The 18,998-nt window shown below is 34.9% G+C and overlaps 1 protein-coding gene across 1 annotated transcript in view; it reads right to left on the bottom strand.

Moving 5' to 3' along the window:
• Positions 1-18,998, bottom strand: part of smid (nuclear valosin-containing protein-like smid) — a 402,569-nt gene that overhangs the window by 160,349 nt on the left and 223,222 nt on the right. Inside the window, exons 10-11 of the mRNA XM_090375537.1 lie at positions 9,827-9,964; positions 2,909-3,105 (exon numbers count right to left, since the gene is read on the bottom strand). Of these exons, the coding sequence (XP_090231663.1) occupies positions 2,909-3,105; positions 9,827-9,964 (335 nt within the window). The remainder of the gene's footprint in view (positions 1-2,908; positions 3,106-9,826; positions 9,965-18,998) is intronic.

The following is an 18,998-nucleotide window of genomic DNA, read 5'->3' as shown; positions in this document are numbered from 1 at the left end:
ATTGTAAGACATACTTAAAAACTGAATCAATTATTTAAAAAGTAGTACACAACAATAGTGAAAAAGCCGAAACATACTAACATTACAAATTTTTATTTCAGTATACACTAGCAGTTAGTATACTAACCAAGACAAAAAAAACTACCAATGAATGTGCACGGTTTTATTATTTTCAGTTTCTAAAAAATTATTTGTGGACAGCATTATGTTTATAGTTCATTTAAAATAACTTATTATTTGACTAGTTTTAAATTCGGTCCTATTTGGTAAACTTAGGGTTACCAGATATAAAATTTAAAAGATAGTACAAAATAGGAAAAACCTGGGATGTTTTGGGTTTTAAAAACGAGGACATTTATAAAATTATATTTACTATTATAAAATTACAATACATAAACTGCTCAACAGAATTATTGCATCACCTTACTCAATAATGTTTAAATTTAATATATTTTATACATGAATGCAAAATGATATTTTTTGGTTAATCACACTATTAACTAAACCCAGAAAACCCACGATTAACTAAACCCAGAAAAATTAATCCAGAAAATATCATTTTCTGGGTTTATCACATGGTTAAATAAACTTAAAATAACTTAAAAAAGTATTTTACAATTTATTTTCACAACAATAATAAAAATAAATAAAATAAAAAAATGTAAAAAAAGAAATTATAATTTTCACCCCTTGCCTTATTGAAAATGCCTACAAAATTCACATCTATAACAACATATTGATGTAAACAGGTAGAAATGGGTCAATTCACATTCATAATACGGAAACATACAGAGCACTAACAATGCAAGTTAACATGTGTCCAAGGCAAGAGAGTGGCGGGTGATGAGATAATTATGTGGAGCAGAGTATTTATCATTATTGCCAATAATCATTAAAATTTTTCACCATTTATTACACTGTGTTTAATTTATGATTTTTAATCTGCCATATTAAAAATGAAAAAATAATTAAAAATTATGAAAAAATAATAATCTTTGAATTAAAGAATTTTACAATTCCAGGAGTGGACAATTAAAATAAAAAGCAGAACAAAATATGGATATCTATATGAAAGTGTACTTATACCTTTGAATATAAACCAAGCAAATTGGTCCATGGGAACAAACAATTTTTGGCAGTTTGAATTTTTTAAATTTATGAATGCCCTATTTCTAAATTTTTTAAAGATGTGGAAAATTTTGAAAGTCAATATTCATAAGAATCACTTTGGAAGCCATTCTACTCAAAATAAATACAAAACTGCTGTGATCAATTCACAACATTTTTTTTTGTAGAGAGAGAGGGTATTCAAATTCTACTGAAAGCTAATAATTTATTTGTAATGAAAGTTCATAATTATTATGAAACGTAATGCTTAGTTGTTGAAAAATGGTAACTAGAGTTTGTAACTTACATCCAAAGTAGGGAACTTCAACAATAATAGAACCTGTGCAGAAAAATATCTTCCTCCAAACACTGAACTGAAGAATACCTGAAATTTACTGAAAAGGTGGCAGTAAAACTCATGAGAGGAGTGGGAGATATTTAGAAAAATAAGGAATCATTTTTCCAGGAATCCAGTTAATCATTTCATTAGGGCTTTGCCCACTCTGAGCCATGAGTACCTAATTACCAGTACTTGGAATTCCCAGATATAAGGTTATCGTTTAAGTACAATAAGTTCTATCCCTTCTAAGTAAGGTATATAAAAACAAGGATATTGAGTTGTGTTATTATATGTACTGACCATTTCGTGGCCCACTTAACAGTTTCCATGGCCCCCAATTTTAAGACTTTTACCTGTGACCCCTCAGAAATACGGCATCCCCACATCATGCTATCAGTAGGTGACATTATCAACAAATCTAAAGAGATGCCCGAAGAAATTAATTTTTCACAGTATCCAAAACACTGAAAAATTGTTAATTTTTCAGTGTTCTGGATACTAATTATGGTAATAATTAGTATCCAGAACACTGCAGATAATTATACTAATTATGTGCAAGGTAAATGATTCTGTGATCAATGAAAGGAAACGTGGAGAGAGAGATATCATGTAAAAAGCCAAATTTCTTGTGGAAAGAAACACAAGAAATTCAAATTCATAACAAAATATTATGAACGTTGTGTTACGGTTATTCAGAATGTAGTGTAAGAAGGCTGCTACTCAAAAACCACTATATAAAGTGAAAGTATCTTCAACTCTCCAAAATTAAAAAACTCTGAACTCCAATTCCTGCCAAACAAGTTACAGACTGTTTTCTTCAACTGCAGTGGTCTCTTGCTGTTAGACTTTAAAGAACCGATGCCAACATTAATTTGGAATGCTATGTAACTTTAAACCTGTGCCTCAGCATCAGAGACAAGTGATCTAGACAACTGAAAAAATAAGAGATTCCTCATGCTTCATGATAATCTATGCCTACACATTGTCAACCCAGTTCAGGACTTTGTTCAAAAGAATCATTGGGAGGCACTCAAACAGCCTGTGTACGGTTCAGATCTGTTAACCATGACCTTCATGTTTATGGTCCATTAAAAGAAACATTAAAAAGATATTGTTTCAATCAGATTTTGAAATCAAAACAACAGTCAAAGAATGATTCTGTCAACAGCATATCTAAATGCTAAAACTGACTTAATAAAAGATGCATTTGGAGGCACTAAAACAGCTTGCACACAGTTCAGGTTTGTTGCCACATAACTTTCATGCATTTGGTCCATTGAAAGAAGCATTAAAAGAGCATTTTCCCAATTCAGATGCTGAAATAAAATGGCCAAAAGTTCTGTTAACAATATGTCTAAATGCTAAAACTGACATTTTAAATATTTTTCAATAATAAAATAGAATTTTTAATTGAATGTGTTTAAATTGAATACACAATGGAGAAAAGGCAGAAGAATTTACGTGATTTAATATTCTGGACATCAGATATTCCACTGTTCTGAAATTCTTGTTGCAAGTAAGAAGAGGAACTCTTTATTCCTTTTTGTGATCTAGATCTCTCCATACCTTGACGTATGCTGTTTTCTGTAATTTCGTGATCTTGGGTTGAAACCATAACCTTATCACTTCTAACACTATCTTGTAATGAAGCAAACACTCTAGAAAAATTCATAAAGATATTAAATATCAAAACTAATAAGGACAGATATCTAAGCTTACTTAATGATAATATTTTTGTGTTTTAAGCAAATTATTTTCATTTAGATACTTCTAATTGTTTTTTCTCTCTTCCCCCTTTACTCAAAATACTTTCAAATGAAAAAAAAAAAAAAAAACTTCAGGCACTTCATCTGAAATCAATCATTTTTTAGCTTTTGAATTTATGAAGACATTGAAGAACAATGTCTTCGGAAATTTTGATGAAAGAGGTAGTCCTCGGACAGGCCTCAAACATTTGCTGTGCAAGCTGTCAGTTTTTTAATTGTTCATAAGATTAAAACCTTTAAGAAAATAATGGCAACTGTGATACTTTAAAGGAGATATAGTAAATTTTATAAAATTTTAATAATGTTCATAATTTATGTTAATCTTCATAAGTGTTGTTATGGGAGATCATGTGCTTTTGTGCAAGGAATAATGTATGAAAATATTTCATATATTTCAATAATGCAAGTGGTGTTTGTTCGTTATTTGGTTTTTAGGAGCATTAGTAACTAAGGCCATATTGCTCCGGGGATATGTGGTGGTCATTCCCTGACCTTTCCGCATTCTCCGTATTTGGTGGTTATGGGCTCAAACCCCGGTCTAATCAAGAAGCGTGTGCTACGTACTGTTGCTCCAATGCAAGTGGTGTGTGTGTGTGTGTGTGTGTGTGTGTGTGTGTGTGTGTGTGTGTGTGTGTGTGTGTGTGTGTGTGTGTGTGTGCTGTGCTAACAATAGTGGTCTGCAGGCCCCTGAGAGAAGCTGCAGCAACCTTCAAGCAATTCTCAGACACCTCATATCACACGTACTACCATTAAAAATGTAGTTCTTTACATAAATTCCAGATGTTTCAAAGTGTTTCTGTCCTTTCATCAGAGGGCAGAGGCATATTCAAGAGGAGCAAAGGGGGCATATTCCCCCTTACCCGTGCATATGTGTTCCTAGGGCTATCTAAAAAAAAAACAACTCAAAAACTTGGTCGTCATGTCCCCCCCACGATGATATTTGGATACGGCACTGTCAAAAGGTATTAATACAATAAAGATAACCATGATTTAAATTAAAATACACATAGAATATTTAGATTACCATAATTCAGTTAATATTTGCTACCAACAAATTACAAGAAAAAGCTATTATTTTGTAGTAGTGGTTCTCTTACTCGCTTAAACTGAAATGGAGACCTGTAGTTGGGCTGTTGGCTGGAAATTTCAAGGGAAATTCTATTTGGAAAAGAAAGGGTTCATTATGGACAACCTCCAAGACTCCCTATCTAGCAGAAATTGGGGCCAATTTCAAGTCAGCCATCCTATTCAGTCTCATGAATGCTTATATTGATGATATTCTAGTAATTCAGAACTACAGCAAAGGAGATTTACACAATATATGTAATGATATCTCTTTTACCCTTGAATTTGAATAGAATCACTCCCTCCCATTTGCATTTTTTGATGTCATGCTCAACGTCTCAAAAAAAAAAAGTTAAAACTATCATCTACAGCACTGGTTGTCAACCTAGTCCCTACCACCCGCTAGTGGGTGATTCAAGCTTTCATGGTGGGTGGTGGGGGTTTTTGTCAGTTGTTACAAATTTTGTTCTTCCTCCATATATCGAATACATTGCTAACAACTTCGCAACTTTGACTTTTTAAAATATGCTTTTGCAATTTACTTTTGAATTCCATCTCTAAACTTTGAATATAGATAATAATTCACCGGACACTTCTCGAAGTATACTCGTGGACGAGGGGGTAAATTGAGTTACTGCAAAACCTTTGTTGGTGTTAAAATTTCCTTACACAAAAGTGAGCAGTAGGAATTAAAAGGTTGACAACCCCTGATCTAGAGGAATCCTACAGATACCACAATGATGCTCCACTTTCAATCCAATCACACCCAATTCATTAAAATAAAACAAAAAAAAAGGCCTAACCATGAGCAAATCAGTGTCCCCAAGAATTGGGGAAAAAAATTAAAAGATTCACCCTTGTTTCAGAAGAGGAAGCATATATTTATAGAGAGAATGTATGTTGAGTTAAGGAGGTTATTAAATTTTTTTTTTTTTTTTTTTGTATGCCATGTAATACTTTATAAAGCTGAGACAGACACTAATGTAACCTTTTATTTGGCCTTTTTTTAACCTAACAGGAAAATATTAGAAGTGAAGTTATTAAGGTGTGGTGTAGAGATAGCCTTCCCCCACCCCCTCTTCATTTGCAACATGTAATGAAAATACCAAGACATATAAGTTTTTTTTTTTTTTTTGTAGTATAATAATCATACCAAATATTTATTAAGGACACTGTTAATTAGCACTATTAATTAGCACTGGACAATGACAAGGTAAGTACAACTATGTTTTAAACCTTTTCATAATAAATTTTTTTTCTTTTTTTTTGTTGAAAAAATTATGAATATTTATTAATTATTTAATATTTATTATTTGTAGAAGAATAAGAGAAATTTACCTCAATATGTTATGTAGAACACTTTCTAATGACCCTCTCCAGCAAATAATAAAATAATTAAAAAACAATTAACAAATTAAAACAAGTTCAATGCAAATTTTGAAAAAAAAAACTTTCCTTCCTAAGGAAGGGAAGTCTTTTTTTCTTTTACAATCCTTTCAAATTTCTTTTATAATCCTTTCAAATTTCTTTTACAATCTTTTTTCTCAAATTTCTTCCTTTCCTAAAGAATGGACGAGAAGTTTTTTTTTCCTTCAAAATTTGCATTGAACTTGTTTTAATTTGTTAATTGTTTTTTAATTAATTTTATTACTGTATTTATTTGAATTAATTTTATTTTCGGTTATTTGCTGGAGAGTGTCATTAGGAAGGGTTCTACGTATTATTTTGAAGTAAATTTCTCTTATTCTTCTACACATATTGAAATACAACATAGAACATATTGAGCATTGTAGCTCTGCCTTATACTAATTAATATTTATTATTTATTGAAAATAATGAATAATCTCTAACATAACTGAGGCCATGCCATACTGTGAATAATATATTTACAAGGGCATTTGTCAGTGACAGTACGGTGTAAAAATTATATAGAAATTATTCAACAAACTTAAAAATTTACTCTAAATAGCCTGCCAATTTAATAATTCAAACCAATGTAGAGAGAATTAAATGTAGAGATTTCTACACAGGTAACAGAAACATAAAAAGGACCCTCTTCCTTTAAAACAAACCAAAGGTACAGTATACTAGAAAAACAAAAAAAAAATTGAATATCATGTGGATTCGGTGTATTTCCTCATATAAAATTTTACTTAGATTCTATGTAATAGCCTTTCCACAACACATAACACAGCAATTATTAAAATTTCATGAAATCAATAAGAATGAGTAAATAAAATAAATGTCCAAAAAATGGGATTGTTTTAAAATTGGAATTTCTGAATTCTGAATGCACAATCCCTGAATTCACAGATCTTCTTTCAAACATTTCATGAACAAGATTGACAGTCTAGATGTACTGATTTCTACTACTACAGTTACCTTCACACCTAGTGGGTAATAATAGATTTGGAATAATGACCACATCTTTTTCTATGCCTTTGGTAATCAAGAACTGTGTTTCTCAAAGTTGTCCAACTATCAAAAAATAGGAGATTTTTGAAGGAGAATCTTTGCTATACAAAGAACACACTAAAAAAGTAAACGTTTTTCAGTGGAATCATCTGCTGAAATGAGAGAGTCATCTGTATATGTGTATATATATTTGTGTGTATATATATATATATATATATATATATATATACACAAAGGGTACTAGGAAAGTTTTGCAATATGACGCAACAATGAATCACAGGAAGCTGCTTGTTGCTGCATGTTGAGACATGTTCATACGTGCATAGTAGCCGCCGCGCCAAGTCGATGGGCTCAGTTATTCATTAGTAGTGAGAGTGTAAAGTGCTTGCGATGGCATCGTGGTCACGAAATGAGATAAGGACAGTTTTGCTGTATAATTTCGTGCGTGGTTTAACCATAGACCAGTGCTTAGAAGAAATGACTCTTGCACTAGATGATGATTGTCCACATCGTACAACAATATTCAGGTGGTATAGAGAATTCCAAAGGGGAAATTTCACTCTGGAGGATTCTGAGAGGCCGGGAAGGCCACGAACGTCAGTTACGGAGGAAAACGTTACTGCTGTGAGGAAAATGCTTGACGAAAACAGGCGAGTGACCTACCAACAGATAGAGGATACTTTGGGCCTAAATGCACCAGCAATTCGTTCGATTCTGCAAGATCATTTGCACGTGAAGAAACTTTGTTCTCTCTGGGTGCCGCATCAACTGACTGAAGAGCAGATGACACAATGTGTGACTTGGTGCCGGGAGATGTTAAAAAAGTTTGATAAGGGACAATCTCGGTATGTGAACAACATCGTGACAGGTGACGAGACTTGGTTTGTTTGTTATTTGGTTTTTAGGAGCATTAGCAACTAAGGCCATATTGCTCCGGGATATGCGGTGGTCATTCCTTGACCTTTCCGCATACTCCGTATTTGGTGGTGACGGGCTCGAACCCCGGTCTAATCAAGAAGCATATGCTACGCACTGCTGCTCCTTCCCACCTGGCTACGGAGGCGCCCAACGAGACTTGGCTGTACTATTACGATCTGCTGACCAAGGCTCAAAACAAAGTTTGGGTCTTTGATGATGACGACACACCCGTAATTGTCAGAAAATCCCGATCTGTAAAGAAGAAAATGATAGCTGTATTTTTCAAATCGAGTGGAATTGTGGAACGTGTCGTTTTGGACACGCAGAAGACAGTCACAGCTAAGTGGTATACTGAACAATGCCTGCCTAAAGTCATTGGATCTATGAAGAACCTGCGGCCAAAGTCAAGAATGGACACCTGGTACCTCCATCACGAAAATGCTCCAGCTCACCGCGCCAAAGCCTGCACCGAATATTTGACCACAACAGGACTGAAACTTCTCGAGCACCCTCCCTACAGTCCAGTCCTTGCTCCCTGCGACTTTGCACTGTTCCCGCATGTGAAAATGAAGCTAAAAGGGAGGCGGTTTTCCAGTGATGAGGACCTTCTACGGGCTTGGGACAACGAGTGTGCTTTACTCCCTAGTGAAACTTGGCAGAACTGGTTTAAAGATTGGTTTCGGAGGATGGAGAGGTGTATTGAATGTAGAGGAAATTACTTTGAAAAAATTAAATAAACAAAGCTGTATTGCAAAACTTTCCTAGTACCCTTTGTATATGTTGCCAAAAGTATTCAGACCACTCTGAGATTTGGGAAAAATGAATCACACCCACCATTCAATCATAAATAACATATCTAAAAGTAACTGCATTCACTCTAGAATTAACCAGATCAACAAAATAAAACAGATGAGATGAAGCATTGAGCTTGCTGCCTTCCAATACCAAATCATCAAAGGATGTCATATCAGCAATCAATTTGTGCCACTGTAACAAAATTGTAACACCCTAGTTCAACAGCAGCTAATATAATCAGCATATGGAAATGTTATGGCGATACTACAGCTAGGAAATGTTTGAATGGCCTGCAGAAATTGACAGAAAGAGACTGAAGGGCACTCAGAAGAGTGTTTATGTAGATCCTACCAGCCTTCATTGAGCACTGACAATCAGGAGTTCAGCAGGACAGATCCAGACAATTTTTTCTAGAGGAAATAATATAATAGTGATAATATGTGATTGACAGTAATTGAAAATTAAACTTGAATTTAGCTTGAATCTGGAATTTTTAACCAACCTTTATTACAGTACACATACAACATGAATAGTAACCATACTAAAACTTAATATCACACCTATACTGCTCCATTTTATTCAGGCACTTTGGAGAGGGGGCAGAATAAGAGTGGCTCTCCTGCTACATAAGGCACTGGATTAATAGAGGGAGCACAGAAACTAATATCAGGCTGTAACAGGGATGATATGTAGAATCTGTATATTATCAGAATTTATAAAGGGGCTCAAGCATGCACACAAATCAAATAGCATGCACAGCACTGACTCGCTTGATGCATAACCTGTTGTAATTGGTACCCGGAATGTTGAAAGCTGTGTTATGAAGTAATAAATCATGTTGCACAGTTTCCTGATGTGATGACTATGTTTGGGTTTGACAAATGCCTACAGAACATTATTTACAAAAGCATATCATCCCCACAGTGAAGTTTGACAAAGTGTCTGCAGTTGTTTCTCGTGGTTTTGGTTTGCACTATTGGTCAAACTTCAAAGTTGGCACATTCTGGAGAATTCTGCCTTTTTACACTATGGCAACAGCAGGAGAGTGCACCATGTCATACTATAGAGTCTGTAGCAATTTGGTTTAAAGACATAGGAATGCTCAGAGCCAAAACTTAACCTCACTGAACACCTTTGGGTGAAACAGAATGTTGGCTTTGAGTCCAGGCCAACAATCAGCAGCTGAATTGATCACTGTGTTGACAGCGGAATGGATAAAAAATTGAGATTTTATTGACAAGGATATAGCACATAATTAAGATGAAAGTTGGCAGGCATATTATTGAATAATGTATTAATAAGAGGAAACATACCAGTTCCTTTTGGCAACATAGCATATTTATTGATACTTTATATATTGATACTTTGATACTTTATGCATCAAACAATGCAATACAAAAAAGGAGAAAAACTTGCATACCTGTTGATAGCACATACAGCTGCTTCTCTGGTCAGAGCCATTAAATCAGCTCCAACATATCCTGGAGAATTTCTAGCCAACCAATGAAAATCAAATTGTGGACTCAGTCGTAACTTACTGCACAAAACTTGCAAAATTCTTGAAAAAGATAACATTCAGATACTTATTAACAAACAGCATCATAACACATTCATTAATAAAAACAATGGAAAATTATCTATTGTTATGACAAATCTAAATTTAGCTGATGAGAGAGAGAGAGAGAGAGAGAGAGAGAGAGAGAGAGAGAGAGCAAGAAACTGCATTTCTGAAACTAGATTTCAATATATGCTTTTCAGGATATGTGCATTTCATTTGATCAGCCGTTCTGGACAAAAACCTAAATTATCTACATACCACTCAAAATTATTAGGGCAAAATTACAAAAGAATTCAAAATTCTGCATGTAACAGAGAATTATACAAGCTGGAGTGCAAGCAGTGTATTTCTAACCAGCACACTAAACAGGTACTGAAAAAAAGTCACAGTGGACAGTACTTTCAGTATGAACAGGTGGAATGCTGCCTATGAATGTTCTGTCTACATACAATGATACATTTTTGAATTTAGGTGATTGGTCAGCATGCTTTCCTAACTAGAAAACTTAACTGAAAAATTTATTAAGTAACCCAAATTATTATTTTGGTTACTTAAAAAATAATAGATATTATTTTATGCTATAAAATAAAAATACATAAAACTGTAAAGTCCAGAGTCACTTTATTTTTAAAATTAACTATGCAGAGTTAGAGCTTAAGTTATAAAATAGCTAATAATATTAGTTAATTTATTTGCCTTACTGAAATTATACAAGGTGGGATCAAAAAGTTTAGGAACTGACTGTATGTTGAAATTGCAGTGTTGTAGCAAGTTGCAACTTGTCACATATTTGGTGACTCATCTCGAGTGATGAATGAATTGCCCATTTAGCTGCAGTCATTCAGTCTGAATTAGCAAACAATGACTGCAGATTGAACTAAAAGTTTTTTTTTATATGTTCCATCATATTTTAAAATGAGTGGTTTTACTGAGTAGTGAATCAAATTTTGTTTCATGTTTGTAAATCACTTTTCAGTAGTTTACAAAGATCAGAGAGAAAATCCACCAAAGGTGATTCTCGCTCTGGACCACTCTTCAAGGTAAAAAATTAATGACTCAATTGCTCATGTTCTGGATTTGATCAGGAGGTGATTGAATTTTTAAGTATTCATTAAGCTGCTCTTAAATTGGTATTTCTTATGGTACATAACAATTTTAACAAAACATTTCGAAAGCATGTTGGTGAAGACCTTTCACATGAAAGGTCTTCACCAACATGCTGCAGTTGGTCCACACTTTGTTTCTTCTATATAATGATGAAATTAGATGATAATTACTGGTAATGAATCATGGGTGTATAACTATGACCTGGCACATGACCCGGTGTATGTGCTTATTGTATTCTGTGATTCGGAGGATATTCATTATGAATTTGTCCTGCATGGTAACCACGAATACTACAAAACAGTTCTAAGGCAATTGCACAACGTTGTTCTTGAAAAGTGGCTTCAGGAACTTGCCACTTGCATCATGACAAGACCACTGCACACTTGGCACTTTCCATTCAAGAATTTTTTGTGAAGCACTCTGTCGCTGTAGTCTCCATCTACACTGGTGTGTAAAACTTAAGGACCAACACTATTTCTAAAGGTTACAACCACAAAATCAAATGAAACAGCCTGTGGCAATTTGCATAACTGTGGCCATTCAGTAGAAAGCTGGTGCATATGCAAAAATTTGAATTGTGGTGAGAAGGCTCACATAAACAGATAAAGGCAGCAGTTATGGGCAAATTACCAAATGGTGAGCATGATTTTTACAGATGTTCGATTGATTCCATACAGTGCTACAGACAACGTCTGGATGACTTTACCCTGGGTTGAATAATTCGGAAGCTCAAGGAAGGTTAAAGTTCGAGGAGTGTGGCTGCAGAGTTCGGTATTGCCCACAGCATCGTCTCACGTGCGTGGTCGGCCATCAGAACGACAGGTACAGCTATTTGAAGGACCAGTGGTGGTCATCACCGAAAAACAACGCCCAATGATGACCGCTATATACTCCTAGAGGCCAAGAGGGACTGATACCAGACAGTGGGATTCACTGTAAACCAGCTGCACAGGACGCAGGATATTGCGGTTTACTGTGGCCAGGCGACTCCACAAAGGTGGTGGTTGTTGTTGTTGTTGTTATTTGGTTTTTAGGACCATTAACAACTAAGGCCATATTTCTCCGGGGATATGCGGTGGTCATTCCCTGACCTTTCCACATCCTCCGTATTTGGTGGTCACGGGCTCGAACCCCGGTCTAACCAAGAAGCGTGTGCTACGCACTGCTGCTCCTGTCCACCTGGCTACGGAGGTGCCCACAAAGGTGGATTGTTTGCCCGAAGGCCAGTACGCTGTGTCCCTTTAACACATGCCAATCGGAGACACTGTTTACAGTGGTGCATCGAACACAAGGACTGGACAGCAGCACAATGGGGTAAGATACTCTTTACTGATGAGAGTAGATTCAGTCTCAGCAGCAGTTCTGGACGTCAGCTAATCTGGCGAGAGGTTGGCACACGATATCATCCAGCAAACATAACTGAAAGGGATCGATATGGCAGTCAGGGGTGTTCTCGTCTGGGGAGGTGGTATCTTGGATGGATGTACACAACTCCAGATACCGGAAGGCGGTAGTATAACGGGCGCATGCTACTGTACTGAAGTAATCCTTTCCCATGTACATCTGTTTCGAGGTGCCATTGGCCACGAGTTCGTGTTTATGGATGATAATGCGCACTGCAGCTGTTAATATTTTTTTGGAAAGTGAGGACATTGTCCGTATGGATTGGCCTGCCCATTCCACGATCTAAATTCCATCGAACACATATGGGACGCTCTGGGGAGACGCCTATCAGCACGTCCACACCACCAGAAAATGTTCGCCAGCTGAAGATGGCGCTGACAGAGGAATGGACGATGTTACCACAAGAACTTATCAACAACAACATTCTAATTATGGACAGACGGTGCAAAGCCTGCATCGACATTAGGGGTTGCCATATCTGCTACTGAGGACCACCTCTTCCCTTTGTTCCATCTTTGGCAGTGATCCATCTGTATCATGGCAGCCAGTGCAATGTTGTCATTTTTTAATAAATAGCCTCTGTACCGTTTTGTTTCTGTTGTTGTGTCAGTGTCGTTTCCTTCATCATTTTTGTACCTCACAAGGTTCCTTTGGTATGCTTTTCCCATATCCAGGCCACTCCTATGAAAAGCTACAGGTGAAAACTTGAATGGTCCTTAAGTTTTGCACACCAGTGTACTATACTTAATAGATTTAGCTCTCTGTGATTCTTTGTTTTTTGTTTGCCCTTAAAAAGTCACAGATTTGCAATGGCTTTGTTAATTCTTCAGAATACAACACAGAAACTAATAGCAATTCCAAAATAAGCCTGTCAGGAATGCTTCCAGAAGTTGCAGAAGCGCTGGAATTGGTGACTACTTCAAAGAAGATCCATCCAAATAGCTATTAAGCTTCTTTATTTTCCAAATATTAGTTGTCTCCAAATTTTTATTTGGGGACTGAACTAAATAAAATTTTTATTTTTATCACACCTCAAGGAGTTGGGAAGTCTTGCCCTTTCACGTGTTTTTGCAGTAAGCAAGATTTAAACTGCCTGGTTAATGCAATGGTTTTATCACTCACAGCAGAACAAACTTTGTCTTCACAATGAGTTGCATTGCACTACTTTTAAATAAATGACTAATCTGCCATTTATTTAAAAGACGAGAAGCTACTATGACAGATTGTTTCAGGCCTTGCTTGTCCCTCATAAGATATTGCATGGTCTCTTTTAAATAAATGACGGTTAAATTTTTGGCTACCATTTGTCTGAAAGTAGTGCAATAACAGGGAAACTTCATTGTGAAAGCAAAGTTATTTCTCTTGTGAGCAATGCATTAACTAGGTAGTTTACATCTGGCTAGCACAGTGAAAATGTATTATGCTTACAGGAGACAATAAACAAAATAATAACATATTTGTTTTCACAATTTTCTCAGTCAGAAATGGCAACAGCTTATCAAAGCTGCATGTGAGCAATGGTAATATGAAAAGAATTTTTTTGGATACTTTGCAATTAGTAAATTTCATATATGGGGGAGAGAGAGCTGTGTTTCAGAGTGCTAAAACACAACCAGTCTGAATGAAGTTCATTCCAAGACTTACAAAAACATCCATGTAATTAGTATGTCATGCTATATGCTGTCTGTTGTTGTTTGTTTGTTATCTGGTTTTTAGGAGCATTAGCAACTAAGGCCACATTGCTCTGGGGATATGCAGTGGTCATTCTCTGACCTTTCCGCATCAAGAAGCGTGTGCTATGCACTGCTGCTCCTAACCACATGGCTACAGAGGCAGCATGTTATATGCTATGTCTCAGATGCATCCATCTAGCTTCACACAATGGTCCAACAGAACACACATATTACATGCAGCATTTTGAATGCTTGGTAGTTTCACCTTTAAAAACAGGACTTCTATTCTTGTGATTGAAAAAAAAAAAAAAAAAAAAAAAGACTACAATAAACCTACAATGTGCTGGCACTTTTTTTTTTACATTACTAAATTCTTAAATTCTTATATTGTGATACCATATCAATAAGTTACCTTAGTGTTGTATTACTAAGGCAGCTTATTTCCTTAGTAATACAACACCAATAAACAGCATTTTTCATTAATAACCAATACTAAAACAGCTGTTTTTGATGGTTACTGCAATCTGGGTGATACTACAATATAAATATAAAGCATTATACTTCTCTTGCAAGATGTACTATTTATCTAGAATGTAGTAATACCGTGTTTTAATATTGGGTTAGAATGCTGGAAAGCACAGAGAAAAAGATTAAACTAATTAATTTCTTTAATAAACAAACAGTGTACTGTAACTAGTAAATAAACAGCATACAGTAACATACACAGGCATTCATTAAGGTATATGTAATAATTATATGCAAATTTAGGAAGTTAAATTGTTTAAGATTACCAATGTTAAAACTAAATAAAAATGTCATACTTACTGAGAATTAACATTTCTTGTAATTCTCATGACTTCTTTGAAATTAATGAATTGCAAGCTTCATGTTTTAAAAGTAAATATAAAGAATAAAATAAATTACCCATTTCCTGCCTCAGTCACAAAACACAGTTAATCATAACTGGAGTGCATGACTATGTTTTCCAGTTAGCTACATAAATTCATGTGATGCAAGTAGCATGCATCACCAACTGATGTATCACTGTTGATTACAACAGCTGATTCTTGAGAAAGAAAGGAGAACAAATTTTTTATATGGTTACAGTGATGAATTTAAAAGTTACAGATATTGGTTCAATGGTGTGTAATGTATCCGAGAGTAGTTGCAACTAAAAAAGGTTAACTATTCAGTTGAAAAAGATCAGAATATGAAAAGGTCCACAATTCCTGTGAAGCAGAATTTTGAAAGCAGTACATAAAGACGTAAATAGCCAATTAAACATTAATATATACATTATATTCTCCATAACAGTATAGTAGTTTGCCAATTTTACTCATTTGGAGAGAAGCTCTCCAAACTGGAGGAAATTCTGAAAGCTTCTTCAGTAGGGTATGCAGTTAGCTGATCTCAGCTGGAGGGGATATGACTTTCCCCATAAGTTATTCTGGATTTTACAGCCTACAGAACATGAAAATCAGCCTGTGAACACACATCCATACAGAGACATAATACACGACAGCCACAATATATGGTAGTCTAAGTTACTGATGCGTCTAAAACCTGACAACATACACTGCAATGTCAACTAAGAACAATTTGAGGTATGTAAAGCTTTTCTATTTCTGTTTCTCATCTGCAAGCCTTCAGATGGGTTCTATACATTCAAAAGAGATGTTTTGCTCCAGGCATGAATGGGTAAGAACTTAAGGAAGACAGAGTTTAATCGCAGAGTACTGGAGCTTAAATTACAAACTTTTGACCAATTCCTTTGTCTTTAAACTGACAGGAGAGCACAATTTTTTTATGTGCAAATTTTTGATGTAGAGTTACAGGAAAGGAGTAGTACATGTGGATGAATAGTTATGTCTGATTTAATTTTTTACTCGGATACTGACGCTATTTATGAAGTTTCAGTTAATGTGTTTAATTTCTGAATTTTGTCACTCTTGTTCTATTTAGTTATATTTAAATTTTGTATAAAGATTAACTAGGCACAACAGAGAATTAAATCAGATTGTTTAAAATTGCAAAGTGCCTTCCAAAAAGTGTTTCATTGGAATTAGCTCAAGCATCTGAACTGGGGAATCTGTGGGGAAGTAAATTTATTTGCATCAGGTGTAAGGCGCCTCCGTAGCCAGGTGGGAAGGAGCAGCAGTGCGTAGCACACTCTTCTTGATTAGACCGGGGTTCGAGCCCGTCAACACCAAATACGGAGGATGCGGAAAGGTCAGGGAATGACCATCGCATATCCTGGAGCAATATGGCCTTAGTTGCTAATGCTCCTAAAAACCAAATAACAAACAACAAACAAACAGCATCAGGTGTGCAAAAAGCAATATTAAGCAAAGCATAATATCCCATATACATATAAATATATATGTTATTTATGGGGTTTCTGTATATGCTTTCTGTATTTCAGTATATCTACTCGCCTATCTCGAGACTGGCTGCAAAGACAGAGCTAGTTAGTATATATATATATATATATTTGTGTACTTGTGTTTTGTAGTTATAGGCAATTGTATAGATCAGTGATGGCGAACCTTTCTGAAGAGTGGGTCAATTATTTTTATTTCTTTTTTAAATACTAGCCCGTGAGTCATAAGTTAGTGGTCTCAATTAGAAAGGGGGGGGGGGTAAAAAGGATGCCAATTATTTGGAAACAACCAACAATTTGTTAAGAGATCAAGTTGATAGTTGAATCTTTTTGGTTCTCACTTTTGAAATAATCCAAAAAAGGTTTTAGTTTCCTTTTTCATTTATAACTTTAACATTTGCAAGTGAAGAGCTAAAAAAGCTTGATTTGATACCTTGTACTGCACCAGGTATTGCCTCCGCACAAAGTATTTGAATGAGCAAGGAATAAAAGAAAACACCTTTATTTTGAAATATTCTTCATTAATAATTAACTCATAATTTGAAATATTTTTCATTAATAATTAACATAATTACAGATACAGTATGTGTAATAAAGTTGATAAAAGTATATTTAATGCGAAATTTGTTGTTGCTTACTTTCAGACAGTTTCTTAATATTAGGTACATACTTCGTGTTCATTACTTTAATACATTTTGCAGTCAATTCATTTCCAAGTTTATTCGTGTTGGAAGATTTAACAAAATTCATTGAGGAAAACAATTTTTCACATGAATATGTGGACCCGAAAATTGTGAGAAGAGCGTTAGCCAGTTTCCTCATACGTGTAAAATTGTTCGGTAAAGAATACCATGCGTTTAATATAATATTTTCAACTTTTAGTGTGGGATCTTCATTAGGCCTATCTGCATTACTTTCTGAAATTTTTCCTTCTACTTCGAAAATCAAGTTTTCAAATTTATTTTTCCACACTATGCTGCTTTGGAATTCAATTAATTCCATTTCTAAGTTAGTGATACCTAGCCACATAAAATCGTTTAGTTGCATTGTATCATACTCTGCTTTATGTGGGCATAAAATAAAGCGAAATGTATTTTCCAAACTTTTAAATTGATTATATCTCTCATGGAAAGCTTGTTTTATTTCTTGCAAAATGGTTAAATATTTTTTAATTGCATTTTCTTGAATGTCAAGAATATTTTCAAAATCTTTAGTGTTTTGAAAATGTTTTTGTAATTGAGGAAAATATTTCATGGTGCTCATTTTCAAATCTTTAGTAAAGATGTCAAGTTTTTTCATAAATATTTTGATATTTTCAAACATCATTAATGCAATTTGTCCATATCCCTGAAGATTTTATTCGGTTCATTGAAATGCTGAGTGATATCACATAAGAACATTAAATCATTTAGCCAATTTATATTTGAAAATTTGTCATAACTATTCTTTTTTTCATTCAAAAAGAGCTTTATTTCGTCTAATAAAATGACAAACCGAATAAGAACTTGCTGCAACTGAGCCATCGAACATTGTTGTATGTGAAAATTCCAGAATATTGGCACTTAATTTCCTCTAATAATTGTGCAAATTCTCGCTTATTAAGACCTCTTGCGTTTATAAAGTTAATAACTTTAATTATTTATTTTTTTTTTATAAATCTGTCATTACATATTTATATTTTATAATTGTTTAATATTTTCGATTATCTTTTCTCTCTGTTCTAATTAAAAAAAGTAGGCCAATATTACAATAAACGCGTGCGCGTGGGTTACTTACAAAGCCTTCGTGGGTCAGTATCTGACCCACGTGTCATAGGTTCGCCACCACGGGTATAGATTATACGCAAGTGTGGTTTAGCAAACAGAAGGCAAAATTAGGTAAATAATTAGGATAGAAACAGACACAAGAAGAATATAAAGTGCATCAGGTTATTGATGAGATAGACATCATATGATTAAGGATATTTGTGATATTCTAGGCATACAATCATGGCAATACATTTTAACTGTATTAAAGTGTACATGTCATTACATTTTAAATGTATTAAAATGCACATGTCATTATACAAAGGGTACTAGGAAAGTTTTGCAATACAGCTTTATTTAATTTTTTCAAAGTAATTTCCTCTACATTCAATACACCTCTCCATCCTCCGAAACCAATCTTTAAACCAGTTCTGCCAAGTTTCACTAGGGAGTAAAGCACACTCATTGTCCCAAGCCCGTAGAAGGTCCTCATCACTGGAAAACCGCCTCCCTTTTAGCTTCATTTTCACATGCGGGAACAGTGCAAAGTCGCAGGGAGCAAGGTCTGGACTGTAGGGAGGGTGCTCGAGAAGTTTCAGTCCTGTCGTGGTCAAATATTCGGTGCAGGCTTTGGCGCGGTGAGCTGGAGCATTTTCGTGATGGAGGTACCAGGTGTCCATTCTTGACTTTGGCCGCAGGTTCTTCATAGATCCAATGACTTTAGG

This window comes from Mastigoproctus giganteus, chromosome 6 (assembly GCF_048544385.1).
Source record: "Mastigoproctus giganteus isolate SK-2022 chromosome 6, ASM4854438v1, whole genome shotgun sequence".
Lineage (NCBI taxonomy): Eukaryota > Metazoa > Arthropoda > Arachnida > Uropygi > Thelyphonidae > Mastigoproctus > Mastigoproctus giganteus.
Note: the sequence above shows the minus strand (reverse complement) of the source record. Positions and strands in the feature narration are given on the sequence as shown.